The following is a 27,017-nucleotide window of genomic DNA, read 5'->3' on the forward strand; positions in this document are numbered from 1 at the left end:
CATCATGACGCAGGTAAAGATTAATTTCACTGACTGGATCGTGAATCACGATGAAGCGGTATTTATATTTGAGCCAGTAGACGATTCAATTGAAATTCAATAGGGCTTTGTATAAATGTTTTTGTCACGTTTCAGAATCAATTTTCCAAGAAACTCTCTTTATATATATATCTATATAAATTATATACATTAAAATAAATATTAAAAATTTTTAACATTTTATATATTAATATATGAATACTTGTTATAAAATGTTAACTATTTCATATAATTACCGTTTACTTGTTGAAGTATTGCGATGTTTGTTCCCATATCAGAAATAATTACTCTAAATATGATAGATGTACTATATATACTATGTATGACAAAAAAGAAGTTGGATAATTTTGGTAGAGTAAAACATAAATCTCGAATTCATTTAAAATCTTTTATTTAATATTATTGTATTTAGATAGAGATAGTCAAAGAGAAACTCGAAGCTGTACTAAAAATTCGTAAGGATACGTTTCGATGGTATTTTTAAAAGTGACTAGGTGGTGGGAGCGCAGCTCCATCCTATAATTTCGCTTTTACGTGGTGTTTTTACTGTACAGAAATATATATATATATGTATATGTATATATATATATATATATAATGTAGGCACTTGAATAAATTCGTAATCGTTAGAATAATCCGTGCCGCGCGCAAAAGCATTATGCTACTATTACATATCTATTCTACAATAGTCGTGTCTTAAAATACCATAATATAACTTATTTTCACAGTTTCGGCTGGTGCAGGAACGTTGATTAGATAGCAGCTTTTCTTTATACCCCATTTTTTGTTTATTTTCATTCATTTTTTAAATTGTTTTTATTGTAGTTTTCACATGTGACTAATATAGTCATCAAATTTAACGCATTTATCTCTTTATTTAAGAATGACTTTTTGTTCTATGCTTTCAATCGTACATTCGCATACACACATCAAACATGTACACCCACATAAACAGACAAACAGACGTACGCCAAAAGAAAGATCGTTCAATGTGTTGTCGAGAAAAGCCACGTTTACAATTTGGCAGAGAAACGAGCGAGCAGTCGAAAGAGTTATCAGGGAAATGAAATTTTTTGTTGTTTTAATATAAAGGGCAAGATAACAACGTTATTTGATACTCAGTGAAGCTGTGTTTTGCTGTACAAATTAATTACAATAATACGAAATTGAAATACCGTAGTAGTTTAGCAAGTAGTGCAGACTCAATATGAGTCGTAAATGTTATTATTAAAGATCTTTTTTAAATTGGTCTAAGTTTGCTACGAAATGCTACACACTATTCATGGTTTTGTGTTCGTCGAAGAAAGAAAAAGGGGAGTAGAGAATAATAAAGATATAAAGTACATTTTCTCTTTTTATCAAATTACAATTTTTCCTTTATCGTCCCCATTTCATTCTATTTTCAATTTACCAGAATAGCGTATAGACGAGAGCAACATGATCGACGCTAATGAACGTACGACTAAAACCATTTGTCACATTATATATAAATATATTACTGATTGCATTATTGCGAATTGAATAAATCGTACAAGTTTTCAAATGAAATTTGTGATTAGAGAAATTATTGGAATTAGTCGTACGCTATTATATATACTGAGGATGATATTTTAAAAGACGTCAATACGACCGTAGCTCGGAAATCGTTAGATTACGCCATGGTTATTTAAAAACTAAATTATATCTACTATTTACATCAAAGACAGAGCTTTTTTCCTTTTTTTTTTTTCTTATTTTTCTTGATTTTTTTTTCTTTTTTATTCTTTTAAAGAGATGCGCGAGAGAAGCATAAAACGCTTTCAAGAGATTTATCCTTTGCTTTTTCATTTTCTTATCCTTTTTTTTTCCTTTCTGATCTCTCTATCATATTTGTATTGTACACACACATTAGATATTAGATATATTTTTCTCAGGTAATAACGTTAATACTAGTGCGTCGTGAAAGTGATTCTTCTTACTTGAGTATGACTCTATTTCTTTCTTTTTTTGTTTTTCTCTCTCTCTATCTCTCTCCCTCTATCTCTTACTATTATAGATCAATAGTAAAATACATACATAGACAGAAAAAAAGCTACGATTTTACTCGTTTTGTCGTAGCTCTTTTAACGTTTTTTTCAGTCTCATAAAAATTCTTTTACATCGTTTAACGAAGCTTCTTATTATTCCTTATATATATATATATATATATATATATATGTATACGCATTTATAGCATAAAGTCCAGCTATTTAAGCGTGTTAAGATTCCTCGAACGATGGTAAGATGACATACAATTATATTACAAGTATACATGACGACAATTTTTGCCCGTTCGTGTATAAAATGATCGTGAAAGAGATTTTGTAAGAAAGGCACTTATCGGTGAATGTACTATATATGTTCAATTTTCCACGATTATTCAAAATCAAACAGTTGGTTTCATATCTTTTGAGAGATATTTCTTTAGGGCACTTTTTTTTTTTTTGATATGTTTAAACATTAAACATTTCATCGTGTTAATAATTTCACAACAACAGCTCTTATTACTTTCTCCTTATGTTATATTAAAAATATTGAATTTGAACTAGCAAGAAAGTCATCCCTTCGTTCGATGATTCGTTTATGGATAGATGGGGGACAAAAGAAGTTGTTAATAAATTTTAAATATCACTCCTGCTCTCATATTGCAGGGACTCATAATAATGAGATTGAAAATATCTAAAATGTATTTCCGATATTTAAAATTATCTAAGAATTTGTGTGCCCTCACCATCCTGTATTTGTTTTGTTTTTTTTTTGTCTTTTTCTCATATTTACTTTTGCTTTTTTAAAACGATTTTGCTTCGTTAAACAATCTTTCATGTTTTCGATTCCCTTAATATTATTAATTGATAATATAACGACGTATCTTCTTACGAATTATGATATGAAAAAAAGCGTTCGTATTTTTATCAGAGTGGAAGGTCAACATTAAATTCGAGGTACGATTTGGTATCATAATCTGTATGGGTCGGTCAATAAACGTAAATCGTTTTTAGTTGATCCTTCAGTTCCGGTGGAATGGCACAAGTCTCGTTTTCCGGTTTTCTCTTGACCAAACGACGCCAATGCCCACCAAAGTTTTTGCGAAAGCCTTTTGCAAATCCTGGCCTACCGCCCCCAGGTGGTAATGTGTGTACAAGTGTGTCCTATAAAAGAAACAAAAACAACAAATTTTATCATCATATCCTTTTTCAATGTTAGACAAAATTAACAATTGAATTTGACGTATAAAGGATAGGATAAAAGGAAATAACATTTTGTTAACTATATATGTATATACGTGTTTTTGTCGCATGATCACTATCCCTATCTATACTTTGAACTATTAGTATACAGATATATGAGTCACTTATTTGCTACATCGATTAACTTCACAAAACCAAAAGTATAAACCATTGATAAAATAATAAATAAAAATGATCGCATCATTAACAATTAAATAGCAATCAAAATTGTTGTCACATTTTTAATAATTTTATATAAGATTTAATTATTAAAGAAATTTATTTTAAATATAAAAAGAGTTCGATATCGAATTAGATCGAGTATTATGTTAAATAAAATTTACAAAATATTTAAAAATGAAGTTTATCGTTTTGATTCGTGAACGATTCGTATAATAAAACACAATATGTAAGTACATATTATTCCTACTGTATTAATATTTAAGTCAACCGAAGAATATTATCTGTAAACTGTTATATACAAGTTATATCATAAATAACAAGCCAGTAGGTAAATTCACCAATGATATATAATTAGTATGTCATTGAATTTAACGAGAGAAACTTTTTGGTTATTATAATTAATTATTAGTATTTTTTCCTACTTTATTAAAAGTAATGTCATCGAGCATAGTTTATCAAAGCTAATTCATTGAAATGAATTTATCGTTAAACTTTTGATACTTTAAAGTTTTAACGAGATCCTCCTACTGAAATAGGATACTAATGTCAAGGGGTCTTTTTCTCACTCTTTCTCTCTCTCTCGCTCTCTCTATCTTTTATAATTTTCTTTTTATTTTATCTGGTAGCTGACATTTATGGCAATGGCAGCTGGTTATGTCGATCTTATGGATCGTCCTCGGTCTTTGGTCTAACCGTTCGTCCAATTTACGATAAATTTAGCAACAAGCATGAGGGCGCGCCACACCGAACTTGGGTAGGTTGATGATGATGATGATGATGATAGAGGAACCCATTCGAGGGTGAAACTTTTATCCTCGAACTACATTTTTCTAATCCATGACAAATATTTCTTTCTTTCTTTCTTTTTTTTTTCTTTTCTTTTTTTTAATTTTATTTAATTCAGTCGAAACCTTTTTTAATCGCGTTAAGAACAGTTTTCTTTTCTTTTTTTCGTAAAGTCATCACGAAAATGATTAAAAATGTAATCATGAAAATGTTACACGCGATACGATTGCTATATATAAATAAGCTTTTGTTTATCGATATTTATTTCTTTTTTCTTTTAATTTAAATTCGGATTATTTCTTTTAATATAAATTGGAACGTAAGTTCATGCGATTAACTAGAACAGTTCGAATATGTTAAAAAAATCGATAAATGACTAATGTAAGAAGTATAATGGTTACCACTATGAATTATGTTCGGTTATATAAATGAGATAGTAAAAGATAATTCAAACTTTACTCGTTTCTATTATTTCAAATATGAAAAAAAAAAGCAAAAAAGAAGTTTCATTTCTCCCGCAGGTGTACTTTATCACGTAATTCAATTTTTACGTATCTACATATGTTGATCAATCTTTATTCTTTTTCATTTCAAATTTATTTTATAATTTGGTAATATATACGTTCTTTTTTACTAAAAAAAAAAAAAAAAAAAAAAAATAAAGAAGGCTCGTCGTAATTATCGTCATCATTGTGTCATCATCGTTGTTGTCGTCATCGTTATCGTCATCATTATTGTAAAAAAAAAAATATATATATATATTTAAATGAAAGATTTAAACGGATTCAAAGATATAAATATTGCCAAGTTGTAACGCCACCGTCTCGTCGGTATTACGAAAGAACCGGACGGTTTTAGTCTGGCAAACGTGTGTGTCTCTCGAGAGACACTGAGTTCTATTTAAAAATTTAAAAGCTAAACGATTAAGCCAGTTTCAAGGGTAGTACCGACCTCGAATCGTTTTGATGATCGCAAATCGTATCACCGATAGCAATCAGTACAACAGGCGCCGGATTTTAATCAAAAGCATTTACGCGTAAAACACAAAATAAGACAAACAAAAAATGATTCAATAAATTAAATCATTTTTTGATCATATCTTTCCGAAAAAAAAACATGATAACATAGGATATTAAAACTATTACCGATCTTAAGAGGTTTTGAATTTCAACGAAATGAAAATACAATGAAGAAAAGAAATAAAAAAGAATAAAAAATTCAAAAGAAATAAGCGATAAACGTGACATTGAATGACATGTAAAAATATTGATTATGCGATAAGACGAATTTGTCCGATCGTTAAATTGATTATTTGTACAAATTCTTTCTTTTTTTTTTCTTTTTTTGATAATTTAAAGAGATACCTTGTGTAATCATTAGATAGAATCGAGTTAATGTTAAATATTGGACATTCGAATGAGAGATGTGAAGTAATATTTAAACAATAGGATAATATTGTTAGAAAATTTTTCCAATGCTCGATAAAAGGTCTCTTCTCTCTCTCTCTTTCTCTCTCTCTCTCTCTATCCGAATATATCGCAATATCTACTGATTTTTCCTGATAAGCAACACAACACGACCGTTTTACTGGACTATATACAACACCACGCCTATCGTCCTTGCTAAATCAATAATATTGATACTATAATTGTATTTAATAATCATTAAAATATTTAAAACTTCATTTGTGTCAATTTTATTTTGTTTTTTCTGTTTTTACACGATAGATACGTTCCCGAAGAATACGTATAAAAAAAATATATATATATTGCATCTATGGAAAAATAGAAGATTGATTCCAGTCTCAAGAAATCAACAAAAATAATACAATAAACCTTATAAGTTTTCATATTAGGATCTTAAACATTTTCTTTCATAAAGATCGCACATGTATCGTACAAAATAAATTATCATTTGAAAAGGAAAAAAAAAAATCATTAATTCACATCAGTGTTACTAATTTATGAACACAAAAATTAGGCAAGATAATATCAGTTACACATAAAAAGATTTTATTCATTGTTAATTTTCAATTCGCATTTTTTTGCAAACGGCTGAATATATACGTCATGTTTAAAGGCACAATGAATATTTCTCATGGACTACTACAAGTGTGAAAAATTTGAGAACAATTTGAGATCTGCTTCACTCAACGACTCCTTTTAACATGAAATACTTTGATTACATTTGGCCTGGTTGACTTACAACGTCTCAGAGGCAATATTGTAAGCTAAGAAGTTAATAAAACAAGGGTTTTAAAAAACTATAACTTATCATTTATTAATTAAATTTACTTCTTAGAATTTTTGGGTCGATTATGTTAAATCAAAATCGTGTAAAAGAAGTTCGTGTAAAAACAGAATTGGGTGTATATCCTTTAATTATATTTTATATACGAAATATCTTTTATTTTATATACCTTTTAATAGAAGTATCAAATATTTTGTTGTCCTTCTCTTTTTTCTTATTATACTAATCGATGTTAAATTCTCGTATTATTTGAATAATTTGACTTATGACCTTTGTAAATCTGCACTTGTCTCTTCTTTTTGAAGTTACGATAACATATGCAAAGTAAGAGCAGTATTAAAAATAGAAATAAACGGTGATGTCGAGTAGAACGTTGATATATATATATATATATATATACATATTTATTAATGTCTTGTAATTTCATAAAATAACAAACATATCAAACATATCTACCAGTAATGCAAATCGTCTTGGCTATCAAAATATCAATCTATTTTTATTTAACCTACATTATTTTTTCTGCTTTTTTTTATGTAAACTGCTTGGCAATATAAAAAAATATATATTTATTATTTTAACACGCGAGCAGACAAATTAATGTAAAAGTAATCGAGTGTATATATATAAATAAAAAAAAGATCTATGCATCCTATTAACGTTCTATTTTTTCTCAAAAAAAAAAAAAAAAAAAAAAAAAAAAAAAAAAAAAAAAAAAGGAAATGTACATTCGGTTGCATTTATTATTAGACACGGAGAAGGGTAGGGAAAAAATTTGAAAAAAAAAAGAAAACAAAAAATGAAAAGGGAGAGAAAAGGGAAAAGAAATAAAAATAAAAAATAAAAGAAAAAAAAAGAAACGGAAGAGAAATGACAGAAAGAACAAAAAGAATGAACGGTGCGTTCTCACGAGAGAAAGAGAGAGAGAGAGACGACGACGGTTCGATCCGACATAAAAATAGAGTACGAGCAAAGGTGGTATAGTAAGGTTCTCTTCATCAGAAACGAGGAGGAAGAGGAGGAAGGAGCCATCACACTGCGCCTCAGGGGTCACTGTCCTTGCGCTTCGTTTTTCTCTACACTGTTTAAAACGATACTCGATCTTACGAATCATTCTTCTCTTACGGTAAATATACTGCCTTGGAAGAAGAATTTGTGGTAACTACTGTCGTAAGGTTTCTCTTTCTCGTGGTAGAAAACCACCGTCAAAACGAATTAGTAAATAACAGTGCAAGTGTTTTTCCTTTTTTTTGTATTGCACATTTCGCATTGAACGATATAAACGCGCCGCTGTTAACGTAATTAATCAAACCCCCTTTGAAGCGTTCTTTTTTTTTTTCTTTTTTTGCTACGTCATTTTGTTCTATCATCGATTTACTTAAAATCGGAGGTAAATTATTGTTTGGCAAAAATATTATATATTATTATTTTATATCCCCCCTTCCCTAGATAAAATTAATATCAATTTGAAAGTTCGATAATCCTAAATTGATATCTTTGTATAAATAATGTAAAAACTTTTGCGCTAATATGTAAAAATATTGATTAATTCAAATTGACGATATAGAGAGACGAGTAGGAATAATTATGCGACTTACTTGTAATATGCAATCATTAATGTCATACAAATTGGTCATAGGTAAAATGTTATTAAATATTTTAAGGAATAGGAATACACATAATATTATTAGAACCTTGAGGATTATAAGAATAAGGATAAGAATTTTGGATAAAATAAAAATGAAGGAAAAAAAAAGTAATTCTAGTATGGTGCACTTACCTGATCGTTATAGGACAATGTATATTGTGGTGGCGGATAAGGTGGTGGGAACTGCCAGACGAATTGGTCCTGCGTGTTGGCAATCGGATAAGCAGCACCATCGTGCTCGATGCTTGTAGAGGTGGTGGTTGTGGTAGTAGTAGTAGCAGCGGTGTTGACCGTTGTTATGGCGGTGGGGGGAGCTGGGGAGCCAGAGGAGGATGTACCATCACCGGTGGTTGTCACCTGTGACAAGCATCGCTCGTTGACCAGCTGAACCGATGGCGGCGGTGGTGTAGGACCGATCGTTGAAATCGTCGCTGTGGATGCCGAAACTGTTGCAGTTTGTACAACAGTTGCATCCTCGGGATGAACAACATTTGAATGATGCTCCTCCCTTTTCCTCAGTTTGCTGCGAACAAGCCGTATGGCTATCATCGTACCGTTGCTTCCAACCATCTTTTCTCTCTTTTTTTCTTTTATTTTCTCTATTTTTCGTTCCGTTTCGTTCCGAGTTCCCGTAGAAAATCGGTCGTCAGCCTATTTTTCTCTCTCTCTTTCTTTCTTTCTTTAACTTTCTCTGTCCTTTGTATCTTTCGTCCTATCCAAGTCTACGATCTCGAGTTAATTTTTTGAAAATAACATGTTGCTCGATTCGAAGCTAGTCACGATATTAAACACACATATATATATATATGTATATATATATATATGCGAGGGTGCCTTTGAACGTCTTTTCTCTCTTTCTCTCTTATTCTTCTTAGAGACACGATGCACCTTCGTCGAGCACTCTTTTTACCACGCGATGAAATATGGAACGCATAGAAACGCCTCGCAGAGTGGTTGATGATGTTTCAAGGAATACATACATATATATGTAGATATTAGATGAGTATAAATATATATATAATATATGTATTATTTTTTTGTACGTATGTGATACACGCACGCTCCTTTAATTTGTTGTTGTTATTATTATTATTTGCTTTTATATTTTCCTCCTCCTCGTTTCTATCTTCGACGGCAAGCGCGCACGCGAGCGCCCTCAATAGACACACTCACTGCGAACCGGCCGACAATTTGTTCTCGGTCTCTTTCGTGTTTCGAGTCTGAGCCCGAGAAGGGCGCGTAAGCCTCTTATATTCGTTGTTCTGACGTCACGCTAGACGGTTCTTCTCATTGGAGCACCGAGGATTCTAGTTTTCGTCGCTACGCGGCGCTGCTAAGTGAAATTCGAACGTTTTGTCGCGCGCGCGTATAACGTTTTTTTCTTTTTTTCCTCCCATGAAGAAAAAGAGAGAGAATATGAACAAGAAAAAGAGAGAAATAAACGTACACTAACTCGTTTTATATATATATATACGCTTGGCGCTCCTTGGGGAAGGCCACGAATCGGGTGAACGAGAAAAGAGAGAGAGAGAGAAAGAAAGAGAGAGGGGCCCCTTCCAAAATGACTCGTGCAACGTTACACGCTTGGAAACAAGGAACGTTGCCTTTTACCTTCAATATGTATAATGTTATTTCTATATATATATGTATATAGATACGTATGCACATACATATATATATGTATATACCATTTCGTATGTAATATAGCGGATAATTTCTGTTAATACAGTGCATATGTGTGCGATTATTATAATGGAGGTAAACACTTGGAAGAGAATATTTCGAAAGAATAATAAAACGTTAAAAATTGTCGGTTAAATGTCATTTCATATTTGTTATTACTCGTCAATCGTCGTTATTGACAGTTCGTCGATTACGTTTCATAAGTTAATCAAATGTATTGTATATATATATATATAACTAATATCTATACGAAAATAGAAACTTCCTTAAATTAGTAAATGAGGAAACATAATAACGAAGGAATTGTAATTTTTTATCCTTTTCTTTCTTCATTTTCCGTTTCATTCTTTTTTGTTTTGTATTAACACCTTACAAACAAGGAAATACACGACTAATGTAAGACTATCATTGCTAACTTAATTAACAGGCCATCAAAATGGGTTCTTTCGTGGTGACCTCGCGCGAGACATATATATTACGGACCACAAAAAGCTACGATAAATGTGGTCGGTTTAATTAAAGTCTATTTCTGTTCGCAATGGATATGTTGGGTGTGTATGTATGTGATCCAATCCAAGAGACGGTTCATGTGCAAAAGCATCTATATATGTGTATGCGTACGTCTGTATATACACGTACTAAATACACTAATTTAAATAATACTTTTGACGTAATTATGGATATTCATGCAAAATAGTATCATTGGATTAAATATATATATATATAGAAAAAAATGCTTTTGTTTAAAGCTAATAATATAAAATTCGAAAATTTGTAAACGTATGTAATGGAGTTAAGAAAAAAGAAAAAGAAAAAAGAAATATAAAAATGCGTTATCTGTCATGATTTATAATTATATTTCCGTTTAATCTCAAGAAATCCATACTTTTTATCTTTTATTTCCACTTTCTCTCTTCCTATATCTTTGTCTTCTTGTTAATTGATATATAAGTACCTTTTATTAATAACTTATCTGTGCTGATTTTAGTATTTCCCGATATTGCGATAAACGTTTAATGAGTCATGCTAAACTGGCAGAAATTTACTTATTGATTCGTTCATAAATATTTGTGATTATTTGAAATTTTTGTTTATCTGTATACGAAATTGAATTAATCGTTATTACCCCAATGATAGAATATAAAAAAAAAAATGAAATATAATAGAAATGAAAAAAAAAAAACCAAAAATATAACGACTAACAGACGATTTCGTATATATTTTTCATCTAGCAACGAATTAATTTGGAAATTAGCACGTGAAATAAATACACGATAAATATCTATTCTTAGTAGCACACGAGTTGTTTTAATTAAGTTAATGGTCTATATAATAATAGAATTAAGATGCTATCGGTGTGTTAGTATACACGTAGGAGAGTAATTTAGATGATAAATAGACACGTTTTAATAATCCTGATTAAGTATGAAATCATTAGAAGTAAAATGATTATTTATAAGATTTCAAATGTAAAAATAAAATTTCTATCGTTTATAATTATCAAATGGGGGTGCTGCGATTAATTGTACGTATTCGTTATTAATACTTTGAAAAGAATTTCTATTTCCAACATACATACATATTGTCCCGTTTAATTATCTTCGATGAATAAAATTTGCAAAATGATTATTACGTTTCATCGTTTCATTTGTGCGTTATTTTTTAACTTTTGTATTTCTTTACTATTGGCTTTTCTTTCTCTATATACATATATATATATATATATATATATATATATATATATATATATGTATACATATACGAACACACATATACAGACGTCTTTTACATTGCATTGCTATGTCAGAGCTACTCTCAAGTAATTGTAAGTTCTGTGATTGTACCTAATTACGTTTAACGGATCTTACTGAAAACATGTATTTCTTTAGGAATATACTCACACGTGTTTTATATTATATTATCGAGATACTTGAAGATTTCTTAAAGGAAGTAGATATCTATGACGTAACGTAAAAAAAAGCAAAATGTTTATTGAAAGTATTGTATATATGTATAATACGTATTCTATAAAATTGAGGACGAGATATGACGTAATATATAGCGTATGAAGTAACGTCATCGTATTATCTGTAACGTAAATTGTCAAAGAAACCGAATGTAACTATGCGAGGTCGACCGTAAACATTGCTTTTCTACTACTTTGATTTTTTATAAAAATAGTACGTCATAGAAAAATAATATCATCCTAGCTATGATATCGATGGGTAACTATTACAAAAGGGTTACCCTTTAAACTTTCTATATTGATTCTCAATCGGATAATAATTCGAAGCTTGATTGAATAATTATTAAATAATAAAACCAAAAATAGAACTCAATCGGTCGTGGAAAATGTCATTTAATTTTTTTATCACAAAAGTTATAGTCAGATAACTCTCTCTAGTAGAAAAATAAAATAAAATAAAAGAAGAAAAAATAAAAATAAACGCAAATGAAGAAGAAGATTGATATTATTTATATCGATTAACTCTCTCGGTTAATAATAACAAACTTGATTGAATAATTATTATAGGAAACAAAAATAAAATATTTATAATTAAATCGATATATATCATTTATTGAGAAAAATTCTTTTCAGAATTAGAAGAATAAAAAGTAAGTATAAATAATAGGGTATTCGTTTTATTTAATTGTTATTTCCTCCAAAATATCATCAGAAATACAAATATACAAAAGGAAAAATATTAATTTCATTTGACGTAATTTTCTCGAAGATCGTTATTTCCCTATTGCTAAAGTCTAAGCATTTGTTACGTTGATGTAAATATTCTCAATAACGCGGATATAACTTGGGTTTTTCATTCGAAATATGTTAACGATTGATCATTAGTAAGTAAACGTTTTTATGCAAGAGCAATAGAAACGCATCGATGACTTTTGTCATCATCTTATATGTATGTATACAGAGTGATCCAAAATTAAGAAATTTAAAATTTAACAAAATTATCAAAGAGAAATAAAATTTCTTTTTCAATTAATTAATTATACAAATACAAAATTATAATATATAGAACATATATTCAAAAATAAATACGTTTAAGATAACATTGAAACCAAACATCTTCAAACAAAATTTTGTGGAAACAGCTATTGTAAAAGTCCGTTCGATAATTATGTTAATCGTATGAATTTTTAATAGATTTCCTAATTGATGATTAATACTCTTCTGAAGGATCAAATCTATTTTTATCCTGTTTCCATAAAATTTGCGAGAAAAAGAATTCTCGTTAAAAATATATTACAGTGGAATAAATGAAATAAGCAGTCACATTTTAAATATGTGCTATTATAAAATATAATTTTACATTTGTATTATTAATAATTAATAATAATAATGTGTGTTTAACAAACAAAAATTGATAATAATTCATGAATTTATAGGCTCATAAGTTATTGCCAATTATTTTGAATCACTCAGTATAGATTTGTATTAGTCTAATATATTAAATATATATGTATATGTATTATGTATATATATATTTATAGTAGCTATTTGTGTGTTACAATGCAGACGGCGTTAATTGGCCGACAGTATAAGATCACTTTGTGTTTGACCCTATTTTGATATGGAATATTATCAAACAGGTACACGTGATTTGTCTTTAGTGATCGTGTTAATAAATGACAATTATATTATAGAAAGAGTGTATCGAATAAAAAAAGAAAAAACATTTAATTTTTTCAAAATATTGAAATATATATGTTTTCATTAATTACAACATCTGTGTGAGAATTGAATTCTTTTAATTCGTAGATTTTATTGGCCCGTTTTAATGATAGCAGACAAGTTGATGACTGATCAATATTTTTCTAAGATAATAAGATAATTAAGATGTCTTTAACTTAACAGGAAAAAAGTTAATTAGTTTATGAAAATCACGATTATTCGTCAATGATTCATTTCTACGAAGAAAGAAACGTAATCGCGAAGGTGTCATTTAATTCTGGTTAAAATGACATTTTCTAATTTGTCCTTATTAAACAAATAACGATTAACGTATTAGTGTAATTATCTGTGTATCTGTGTAAAAGTCTAGTAATAATGTCGTATAGATCATTTTCGAATAAATTATTTTAGAGAATCCTTTTTTATACCTGATTGTTACGGCAAGTAGGACGATGATAACACCGACTAATGCCATAGCTATCAGCACGCCGCATATCATATAAACGCTGTCGACTGGTGGATCTGAAAAACAAAACAAAAGAAACGAAATGTTATCATTAAATTATTTATAATTTATTTTAAATCAATGAAACGTATATAAATAAATTAAGACTAAAATTGTGAAACTCGTCACACACAAAATTATAGATCTTAAATGATTTCTTTTAAAAATACTGCAACATTATATTTATTGAAATAATACAGGGAATACTGTGTTAATTGAAAGCTCATGCTTTTCAATAAATTTTCGTATTCAAGTTGATAGATGTATTAAGATGTGATAATATTAAAATTAAACAACAAATTAAAATTAAAATAATGTGTAATAGTAAGGTATATATTTTCACAGAGTCCACGTGTGCATGATTTTTAGCCTCAATTTCGTGTTCGATTGATTACAAAAATTTTTATAGATTATTAATCATTATATGAAAAATTTTAATGATTACTTATCTAATGATATTTAATAGCGTTTTAATTAAAAAATTTGTTGTTTTACAAGTGATTATTTAATATTATATTCGTATCAATTGATAAATACATATATTTTTATTTATTATAAATAAGAATAAATTATAAATAAATAAAAATATTTTTAATAAAAATATATATCTCGAGTATATATATAAAAATTTTATCTTTGAATGATTTAAAAAAAACTATCCGGCCAATGGAATACGTAATTATTAATCAAAGAAAAAACGAAGTTCTGCATTTCGATGAAACGTCGATAGGATGGAGATCGAATAATTAAGAATGCATGAGCAGTAATGCATAAGTTTCGATACGATCAAAAATGAATGGAAATATATTTTGTACAAACCAGGAACTATTATTATTCCGAGATTATCTAAGAACATAAACAAACAAACAAATCAGTGTCATCGTGTTTTTAGTAATATAGTCAAAGTATTTATGTGTAGTATCAATGGACATGCATTTATATATACATATATATATGTGTAAGGTAAGTACTTATATACGTACATGCATACTTCCATTACACTGACCTGCTTAAAAATAACGATCGTGACTGTGCTCTTTCTTAAATTAGATTGACAACATCGGGTCGACACTATTTTTTATTTTGACACTATTACTACTTCTAGTACTTAATCATTTGTTAGAATTTTATTTTTAACATTTATACCCGTTAAATGTTTGAAGTAATATGTTAATTGTACTAGTATGTAATTATATTTGCTGATAATTATGACAGATGATTAAGTGTTGAAACACACACAAATCAATTATATAATTTATTTAATAATACGATTAAAACATCGTTCAAAGTAAATCATAAAATATATTTTAACAAATACAAGGGGAGAGTCAAGTTGACAGGAAACCGACATTTTTTTGTTAAATTCTAGACAGTTAGGGGGGTTTCATCAGGACTGTTCGAGATATAAGAAATTTCAAAGAAAACGAAGGGAGAAGTTTCACGTGAATTCTTATATACCAGTTCGTTTCACGTATGGAAATAATTTAAGGAATAATTCGTACTTGGAAATACATTTTTTATGATTTAATTCGACAAAAAAAGAATTCTAGAAAAAATATACACGAATTAGATGAAAAGTTTTGAATCTTGTTAATTAATAAATTATAATAATCGTCACAAATGATTGCAGTTATATTTTTTGTATGCATTATTTACATTCTATGACAAAATATTGTAAATTTGAATAACGTTAATGTTAGATTTACAAGTTTAAAAAGACACTTATTATTTGAAAAATAACATTTTTTCAAAAATTAATTAATAAATAAATATACCTTATATTATAAATATACCTTAATTCTATGACCTACATCAACGAATTGATTTCAATGTCATCTCCACTTACTCCGTAGATAAATTTATATGATACCATTCAAAAAAAAAAAATAAAAATAAAGGTGACCTCAATTTTTTACTGGAACAATAGTATATTTTTATAATTCTTTTTATTTTCACGAATTGTTTCGTAATTGACGATCGAGTAGTGTCTTGCTTGGTATTAAGGGGAACATCACATGGTGTAAATTGGTTTTTGCAGGTCGTCTGCTTGGAGAAAAGTTCAATGTCAAATTAATTTTTTTTAAATAGAACCCTGCACTTTCTTTTTCTGTGTTTTTTTTTTTATAATATATTGGCATACGTTAAGACAAATTCAATAGTTTATAATACTGTGACCTTTTCGTGAACAGTATCATTCAAATCTGGACAATATAATGGATAATTAATGCATAACGAATACATAAATACATTTATATATATTATATTGTATATATATATATATATATATGTTACGGGTTTTTCAAAAAAACTAAAATATTTCATATATCTGGGATTCTGAAAATTTATTCATATTTTTTTTCGAAAACTACATTTAAAAACAAAAATTTTGAAAAAAAAAGTTCCTAAACGGTCAATTTTTGAAAAAGTTCTGGCAATTTAAAAATAAAAGAGCGGTTTTTTTCAAAAATTCATAACTTTTTTTGAGTCGGGAAAAAAAATTTGAAAAAATTCWGAAAARTAACTTTCGGGGGGTAGAAAAAGATTGAAAATTTTCAGCGAAATCAAAGGGGGTCAGGTAAAAAATTTGTCGATTTGACATGGAATGACCCATATATATATATTTATAAATAAAAACTTGCATTGAATGTTTTTAAAGGGGATTAATGTAATACATAATTTCGTAATAATTTTTGTTTTAAAGATACGAAAGGAGGGTTGGAATTTAATTATTTTCTTAGAAATGAAATTTGCAACGTTTATCGTGTTTGCGCACGAGGTATGATGATGTACAATACACGAGGACAAGATAAAGCAATAAGTAAGAGAGCACGTGCTTAGAATAGCCAATGTGAACTATCTTATTTTTAACTCACTATGCGGCGAAACTTCTCTATTTTATTATTGAACTATAGGTTATATACGAATATACGTATTCAAACATTTCTGTGTTATTTACACGTTTTTCGTCTTTATGCTAAAAATTCTTTGTTAAATTTATTAAACGTTATTGAAAATAATCTCTAGTCATTTTTTTCATAACGTTACTTCCTTCATATGCATTATTTTTGTAAATGAAAAATGTTCAATACTTTTTATGAATCATGTTATATCTATGGATTTTAAATAATGTTATATTAATTATGTTAATATATAATATTTCAGAGATTAAATTGTTTCTATAATATAATTCTGATTATAATTACTTATAGATGGAAATTTTATTGAATTATTTTAAGATATATAGATTTAGATGATTTAAATATATATTATATAATAACATACACATTGACATAATATTAAGTTTATATAAATAAATTTATTAAACACGAATCGGACACTGTTTCCTGCTAATTATTTTATTTTTCGTATTATATTTCTATATTTAAATCATATAATTTTATAGAATTATATGTAATAATAACGAGATTAAAGATGATACGAGAAAATAAATAATAAAAATAATAGAAAATTTATAGTTAAATATTGATAAATGTTTTCCAATAATCTAACATTATTAATTAATACATAATCCGACATAATCGTGATTTATTTGTAATAATACTTTAATACGATCAAGTATCAATCAATATATCTTCAATTTATCGCGTAACTCGTTTAACGATTAAAAAATATAAAGAAGAAACCAAAAAATAATGAAATAAAAATAAAGTAATTCTTGGATATCGGGATAAATGTATTGTTAAACGTTATCTCTCATCATTTATTGTAAGTGGTCATTTCCTAGATGTCTCAGCACCTTTATCCGAAGAGAAGCACGTTGTCATTTCGTGATAGATGACAATAGTCATCGTCTTTTCTTTTTATATTATCTCAACTACAATAAAATTTAATTTATATTTGACTTCATCGATTTATTTGATGATTTATGTGACGTTTTAACTTGATATCGTACATTTGGTGTTGATTTAATTTTACACAAATACGATTTAGATATTCATCTTTATTGTTAAAACAAATAATGATATTTGATTTAATGATAAAAGTGTTCAATTAGGACTGTTTCTTCTGATTTTGCCAAAAAATGATTAAAAAGTATACCTCGGAGATGCAAGTAGGTATGTTTCACAGAGTAATATGTCATGTGTGTGAGTTTTTTTTTCAATACTTTATTCGAAGTAGTTTTGTTCTTGTCAAAAAAAAAATGGACTGTAATATAAATATAAGTTAATAATTTAATAACAAGAAAAAATAAAAACTACAGAGATACATGTATATAAACATATACTATTACCAACTTAAATAGTGTTAATATAAAACGAAATAAACTCTACAAAATTGAGAATATCAGTAACACGCGAATAATCCATGACGTTTCCATTCATATGACGTTTAACGTAAATTAAATATATAAAAAAAAAAAAAACTGGAAAACAATGGCGAGGAAAAAAGAAACAATTAGGAATCATTTTAATTTCTGAGAATTTTTCGAAAAAAAGAAAAAAAAAAGATAAACAAAAAATTGAATATTATTAAATGCACGAGCGCACACATGTATGTAGAAATAAATTTGTGAGAAACATCAAGTTTCGTAGGTACTACATGCGTCATAGACATTTTACACAGATATAATAGTAATATTTGTCATAACAGTAGCCATGTGTGTATGTATGTAATGTATGTGTACACAAAAATGCAATGAATATAAAATACGTATATAAAGGCTAAGAAAAGAGGTAATATTGACTCGGCATTGTTCAAACTTCTGTGTATGCGTACGAATGACTATGTTCCTTCCTATATATACGTAAGCATATATATATTAAGTAAGTAAGTATATATATGTAAGTGGTACATATGTGATAGCATATATAAGTGATATATATGCGATGGTTATGTAAGTGATACATATGCGATGGTATACGTAAGTGGTATATATGTGATGGTATATCTAAATGGTATATGTAAAGGAAATGGTATATAGTATATAGTATATATATCTTTGTTTCTGTTTCTGTCTTTCCTTTTCTACTCTAACTCTAACATTTTCATCCAACCATTCTTGACTTCTTCCGTTGATCTTATTTTCTTCTCTTTGTCAGTTGTTCGTTTGCTGGGGGTCATTTATCGTGGATAAGCGCAATAGACTCACGAGATACGCACTTCAATACGACGACGTAAAGCTTAATGTTGAGAAACGCTATTTACGATATACATTTATTTGTCTTCTTGTTGTACTTGATGCTTTCGAAACGATTTTCATCTCTCTTCGTAATAAAGGAATAAAAAGAAAAAGAAAAAAAATTATTTGAAAATATATTGTTTAACTATGCGAGTATCGATATACGATACGAATGATATTATAACGTGTAAGATAAAGGCACGTAATATACCTCAGGACCTTGAAATATTTTTGATGATACAGATTTATTGTATTTCTTTGAAGAATGTTTTTGTATAGAAGTAATACTGGGTGTTCTCTATAATTATCTATTTATTATTTTTTATTTTTATTTATATATATATTGTATCTGTAATAATTTGGCAGATATTTTGTGACCGGTTTTTTCATCATTGTATTATGAAGATGTTAACGATTTTTGCGAATATTTTAAATACTTTCTGTTAATTTCTGTTAATATCGAAAAAATAAATATGATTTTTCTATCATTATTATTCTCCATTTCTTATATTTATTTTCTTGCAACGATTTTAAAATCAGATTTTGTAAATTAATAATTTTATTTTATTTTATAGTTTCAAACATATACGTGACATTCTGTAAATGTTGTAATTACGTGGTAATCCATGGAAAAATGAGATAGATCGTTTGGAGAAAAGTTGTGATACGTAATAGAAAAAATAAAAAACAGATCGTTTCTTTTCTGAATAATACAGGTGGCCTTGAAATTAATTATTTAATTATCGAACGTTATTTTCATCGTATCGATAAAACGAACGTTTCGTTTAAAAGACTTGTGGAGGACATATATATATATATATATATATACAAGTTATGTACAAGATGTGTTCGGTATTAGCTATAGTGTTGTACATAAACGTAACTATATAGTTTATGTGCACATGAACCATTTTTTTTTAAAGTGATATAAGACCAATTTTGAAAAAAAATGAGCTAAGATTGGTTTCAGTTAAGCATGAATGTCTTTTTTTCATATTGTTGCTATAATAACAAAGCCAATACAATACAATATCCATATGAATTGATAGAACAAAATGTATCATCATAAAATGTTAATGCATTAAATGGTTTTACTTTTTTCTTTTCTTTTTTTTTTTTGAAACTGATTTTGTAAGTTCATTTACAGTTTCATTAATTATTATCGGATAATAAAATTTAACAAATTTATATTTGTTAACAAAAAATATTATATATTCAAATTCATTAATATATTTTTCAATCAATTCAAACGCATATCTTTAAATATCTCAGAATAAGAATAAATAGATTGATACCGATTTAAATAAAGAAACGACTCATAGATAATCTATCCTAGAATAAATAGAAAATATATTAGGGTCAGAGTTAACACATCAAAACAAAATATGTAGAAACATATGTTCTATTTGACATTATTTTCAAATTATAGTATAAATTTGATTTCTAATAAATATTTTAATTACTTATTTTTATAAGATATTTTTTAAGAAAAACTTTCTTAAATTTTTAATCTAATTGTAAGTTTATGGTTCTATTGATTTCTACACGTGTTCAGATGTGACACAAATTTACTGTAAATTGTCTTCAATTTTCTTTTATTTTTTTTCTTTACAAAGAAACCACGCCTGTTTAAAGGAAACGATCATAACGATACAAATTTCGTTATAATTTATAAACAAAGTCATATTAGATATATGTTTACATAAAGTTTTTCTATTATTTCGATATATCGCTAAGTCACCTCTAATTGTAAAATATTTTTGTATTCTTGAAACATCCTATATATATTTTCACAAATATATTGTAATATAATATTATATTATGTATGAAATAGTTTTTGCACGTATATTATATTTAAACATTTTTAAATCATAAAAATATTTCTACTATACGTTTTGACGAAACAAAAAATCTATTTATTTAAGGACTACATAAAATAATTAAACAAAAAAAGAATATTTATATATCATACAATATTAGTCCTTGAGAAATAACGCGAAATAAATGGTAAATAATTATATATAATAAATAGAAAATAATTAGCAAATATACAAAAATAGCAAATAATTATATATAATAATTGTACAATTATTTTGAACTAAAAATCTGTAATGCTTTAAGTTTTAGAAAATAGCAAAAAATAAATGACTAGCAAAAGAGATAAAAGAAAAAAGAAATAGCATTTAATGCTGGTGGCCATAAACATGATAATACGTTACTATAATTATAAAATTATTTTGATGACCCCCGTTTATCGTTATCATTTTTAGTCGTGGAAAGAAGAATCAATGAACATATTAAAGATTCGCTTTTGAGTAATGTAAGTAGATTTTTGTTACAATTGTCATGTTATACAAAAAAAAAAATATCACGATTAGAAAAAATCACTTTCCCTTATCTTTCATTATTAATACAGAAAAAAAAGAGATATCTATTTAATTGACAATAAATTACAATTTCGTTATGAACAGTAATATATATAATTACTTATATATATATCTATTTCCATGTAAGATATATGTATTATATAATATATCTATGAACATATATTCTTAAAAGTTTCTTTTACAAAATTATTATTATTAATATTATTATTTGTATTATTTAACCTTTAGAAAAGCAATTATAAATTAATCAAGAACATATTTTCCATGTTTATTTAATAATCCTATTGTTTATTTAAATGCGAGTATTTGGAAAAAAATATGTTGTTGTGTTGCTGTTGTTATTTATATGAATATTATGCAGAATATTTATCTGTTTCTTTCTAATGGATAATATCTAAATCAATGTATATGCAATTATCTAAGAAGTAGCATTATTTAATCGAATAAAAAAGAAGATTTTGTTCCAATGATTGATCATTTTCTTATATGATATGCATCTACGAATGTATTTATGTATATGTGTACGTGTGTATAATATGTATATTTATGCAGATATATATCGAAGTAACTCCTCCACGTGGATGTCCTTCCTAGTTCGTGCAATTTATTTCTCAACGTCATACGAATAACTCGTGCATATAAATGTTTTCGTATATGTAAATATGAATATATAGTATATATTGTTTCTATGTATGCAGAAATGTATATATATATTTGGCTTATAATAATTGTATAATTATTTTAAACCAAAAATTTGTATGCTTTACGTATCAGAAAATAACATATATACACACACATTTATTTTTACTTTTCTAATATAAAAAAAAGAGAGAGAGAGAGAGAGAGAGATGAATACTAGTATATATATAATATAAAAAATATAACTAATATTTGAAAATTTTGTACGATTATTTAGAAAAAATGATAAAGTATTAAGGATCAAAATGATTCAAGTTTCATTCTACTTTATACAATAATTTGTAGAAAATTATCATTTACTCGTATAAATACGAGATATGTATAATACATTAAATATGCGGATTAGTTAAGTATTATAGTTTGTATCGATGACGTACTATGATGGATGTTAAGAACAATAAATTATTCCAACGTTTAATCGACGGAACAAACAATGTTAACGTGTTTATTTATGGATACGAATTATATCTATGTATTATATGCGTGCACTTATATTAACCATAACATAATGTCCATGTAGCTTTGAGAAGTCACAAATTTAAATATTATATATTTTCTAATTTTCATTTTTTTTTGGGTAAAAAAGACAAAAAATTAATTGTTCTCGTTTAACAAAAATTTCATGTGATCTTGAAAATACTAATTTTTGTAGAATTCTAAATAATTGTAGGGAGTCCATTAAAAACCATACACTGTGCAAACAAATAAGATTACATTTTCTAATTGATATTTATTTTTATGTATATATGACAGTGTATTAATGTAAGTAAAATATTTGTAAAAATTATATCTTATAATTTATATCATTCAAATAGATGTTAATTGTAATATCAAATAAATCATGATATCAATGTTTGTTTTTTGATTTATAATCAATTATCATAATTATTGGTATGTATAATATTAACGTATGATATATTAGGTATGTATGTAAGCACGTGGTATATAAACATAATGATTAAAATTGTAATTATTTTAAGAACAACAACTGGACGAACGTTCATTAGTTCTATTCGCATCTATACCCAAAATATTAATTATTATTGAAAGTATGAAATTATTCCTAAAACAGATGTCACATTATCCAATATTATTTGTCTACGTATTCGTCAAAATTACCGACAATAACTTACTGCTTACGTAAGAGGGATTTACGTCACGATAATCCCAATCGTTCGTAGACTTTTATGCGCATTAAAAGAGATCGTATCATATTTTATCGTCTAATTAACAATCAACCATACCTAATATTTTCTTTTCCTTGATATTTGACTAGATTTCTATCGGTAATTATACCAATAATCTAAATCAAACAATTGACATCAAGAAGATTTTAATATTTATTACGTTATAATATAAATAATTGAATGTGGTTGGAGATGAAAGGAATACGAGTGTAAGTGTAATTTATTTTTTTCATTTGTGATCAATTTTCTATTGGAAAAGATTGTATCATATTTTATCGTCTCATTAATAACCTATTATTTTCTTTTCCTCGATATTTAAACAATTGACATTAACAAGACTTTAATATTTATTACATTAGAATATAAATAATTGAGTGGAGTTGTTCTCTTTTTGTTAAATTTTTAGATAAGCGTAATAAAATAAGAAAAAAAAAACTTCCCTGTACCTCTTTCCTTTTCAGTCACGATAAATAACTAAAAATTTATTATTTTATTTTTTTTATATATTTAGACCACATAGTTTCATAATTACCAAATATACAAATTTATTTATTTATTACGTATTCAATTGACAGTATTACCTTTTTATATTTTTTTGTTTAAAATTACAAAAAATACAAAAAGAAAAGAAAAGAAAAGAAAAAAGGAAAAATAAATCGGCTCAAAGTAAACACAGCAATGGTTTAATTTTAGTTACTTGTTGAAATTCGCAAAGAACGTTTTTTCTTTTAGACACATGATATATAAGAGGGGATAAAGATATATAGAGATAAATAGATAAATAGAGAGATAGAGAGAGAGAGAGAGATAGCTAGATAGATAGATAGAGAAAAGATAAAGTACCGATACACTTCAAATATATCGAGGATTATAAATAAGTATGAATTATAAGAGGTATGTTCTCGATCTAAAATTTTGTGCCCACATTTCTGAGGATTTTATCAGCAATGGTCTGACGTTGTGGCTCGACTGTCAAGTATATTTTCGGCACATCTTAGCAAACCAACCAACCAACCAACCATCCACCCACCCACCCATATAATACTCACGTACATATATATATATATACATATACATAACCGTTGTACCAGCTTATGATCGAGGTGTAAACTAATAGACTGTAAACGAGTCTGGTCACGAGGCACCCGTATATCGGATTTTACGACACATGAAAATAGAGCTCCCGTCGAATTTCGAATAACCAAATCCTTACAAAGATCATCTTATTTGATCGTAAATGTCCGAACTTTTGGTTACATTATGAGTAGTGTAGTGCTATAGTCGTTTAATTTTAGGATTCTAATAAACATAGATTGTTTCTATTGGTCGAACAAAAGGATACAATTAAACTTACCGACAGGCGACAATGATTCCAAGGAATCTGAAATGATAAAAAATAACCAATGAAGTTTTTAATTAATGTATGTAAGATTGTTAAAAGATTATAATCGGTAATTTTTTTAAATCATTTGTTTGTATTATAATATCTATAAGAGATGAATTATAAATTGTGTCAGATTGATCGATAATTATCTAACATGATTTTCAAAGTTAATCTAATTGTAAATCTTTCGAGGACATTTTTGATTGGATGGTTAGATTGTACGAAAATTAGCATCGATATATATACGTGATTGATTTTTGAAATAATTTAATGGAAATGATGATATATTTTGTATACTTACGTAGCGTAAGTTTGTTTTTTTTTTGGCACTCTGTATATTACGTTATATATTATTATATACGTTTATTAATAAAAAAAGTTATATGAGAATACTGCATTGTTTGTTTAAATATGAAAATTATGATATTACGTATTTTTATATCCACACAACAGAGAATAATTTATTATATTTTAATTAGATATTTTCTAAATTTGTAAATAATATTTTTTGTAAAAGAAAATAATGTTCAAGAGAATTTGATTAAATATCTATGTTTATTAGTTATATATTTGATACACATATTATAAAGAAACATATGTATGCATCTAAACACGCGGATTAAAGTCTTGTACGAGGTTATCTTTGTATTTTCAACAAGGTTCACCACGTGCGTTCGATAGGAAGTTCGCCAAATGTAAATGGAAAAAAAAAAAGGAAAAATACGTTGTGTTTTGGCGAGAACGTTCAACGGTTTTTCCGACAAAGGGTACTTTGACGCGTAGTTTATATCTAAAATACAAGTTCTCCTTTCTTTTAACTTTTCACACACAAAGATTTAAAACTCTTATATTCCAAGTGACAAATATTTATTTTCCTTTTCAAAATATTATTGAGAAATCGTTTTATAAGATTAATGGCTAAACCAATTTCTCTAGGTTATTTTAATAATCAATTTTTTAAGCTTTTCATTTTATTATTTGAACAAAAGTTTAATATTAGAATTATTGAATGTGAATTATTGATTTTTAATAATATTATCTACAACTTTTTGACACCCCCCGCTCCTCCCCCACCCCGATTTATGTAAAATATTACTTAATTTTTTTCTTTAATTTTCTAGTTATTAAAATTATCTACAATTTCCTGTACCCGTAACATTTTATTCTTTAATGAAATTAATTTTATGCATTAGATAGAGTTAAAACGATGGTTTCAAATTTTCAAAGTTTAATTAATTACATTTTCTACGAAAGTATATTATACTTTGTAATTTTTATCTTACTTGTGGGGAGAGAAAAGGGGGTATCATTTTATTATTAAATCAAATCAATTCCGTGTATTAATACAAAGATAAATAAATCAAATTTTGTAGATTAATCAAACGTTATTAATTCCAATTATTTCTTTATCTTTAACGATTCAAACAATTCATTCTAAAAAAATCTTTCATTCGTATGATATTATTTTTAAATAATAATAAACAAAAAAAATAAACTCGTTTTCGATATATTTCATAATAATCGATTGCAAATTGTATTTGAAAATTTGTTGCTCTATTAAATTATAATTTTTAATTTTTGTTCTCTTCCACGGCTCACACACACACACACATAATAATATATCGAAATCTTTTTATCTTTATTAAATTATCTGTATTAAAAATAAATCATATTTATATATATATATTTATATATATATATATATACGTTAAAAGAGTAAACGATGAAATGTATGTGTGTGTGTTTTTTTTTTCAAATTAAACAGATTAAATTTGTACAAATATGAGATGCAGTAAGAAAATTCGAGAAAACGATTCGCAATGCGCCGGAGAATTGCATCTGGGTTGCGTACACTTTAAGAAAAAGGGAGATAGAGTTTACGAGAAGGGGATATAGGGGGGCACGAGGGGTGGTGGGTGGGGAAGGGGGGATCAGGGGAGACACAGTCTCGTGCGTCATGAGAGACGTGTCGCTACCCCAAATCTTTGGAGATACTATTTTTGAAACGCAGCTTGGCTTTGGCTGGTCTAATGTAAGCTTTAGCTGGCCGACAGTTAGTATATACTATCAAGAGCCATCGACATCTCGATTTGTATCCTCTTCAATTACCCATCATTATTTTTCATCTTACTATCGTACTATGTATATTGATTTTAAAAAAATTATCTTATCAAATATTTCAATTCTATATCA

At 27.2% G+C, this 27,017-nt stretch overlaps 1 protein-coding gene across 6 annotated transcripts in view; it reads right to left on the reverse strand.

The window, feature by feature from the left end:
- Positions 1–803: 803 nt before the first annotated feature.
- The window catches only part of LOC106790089 (probable serine/threonine-protein kinase mkcB), a 73,148-nt gene continuing 46,934 nt past the window's right edge, over positions 804–27,017 (reverse strand). For 3 of the 6 annotated variants that reach the window (XM_014754770.1, XM_014754772.1, XM_014754774.1), the window contains exons 3-6: positions 24,795–24,821; positions 13,951–14,044; positions 8,284–8,674; positions 804–3,206 (exon numbers count right to left, since the gene is read on the reverse strand). In XM_014754770.1, coding sequence (XP_014610256.1) covers positions 3,033–3,206; positions 8,284–8,674; positions 13,951–14,044; positions 24,795–24,821 — 686 coding nt within the window. In that variant the 3' untranslated portion in view covers positions 804–3,032. The remainder of the gene's footprint in view (positions 3,207–8,283; positions 8,675–13,950; positions 14,045–24,794; positions 24,822–27,017) is intronic. The other 3 variants (XM_014754771.1, XM_014754775.1, XM_014754776.1) reach the window with 1 other exon arrangement.

This window comes from Polistes canadensis, unplaced genomic scaffold, assembly GCF_001313835.1.
Source record: "Polistes canadensis isolate GaletaPanama2010 unplaced genomic scaffold, ASM131383v1 scaffold_214, whole genome shotgun sequence".
In the NCBI taxonomy this organism is placed as follows: Eukaryota; Metazoa; Arthropoda; class Insecta; order Hymenoptera; family Vespidae; genus Polistes; species Polistes canadensis.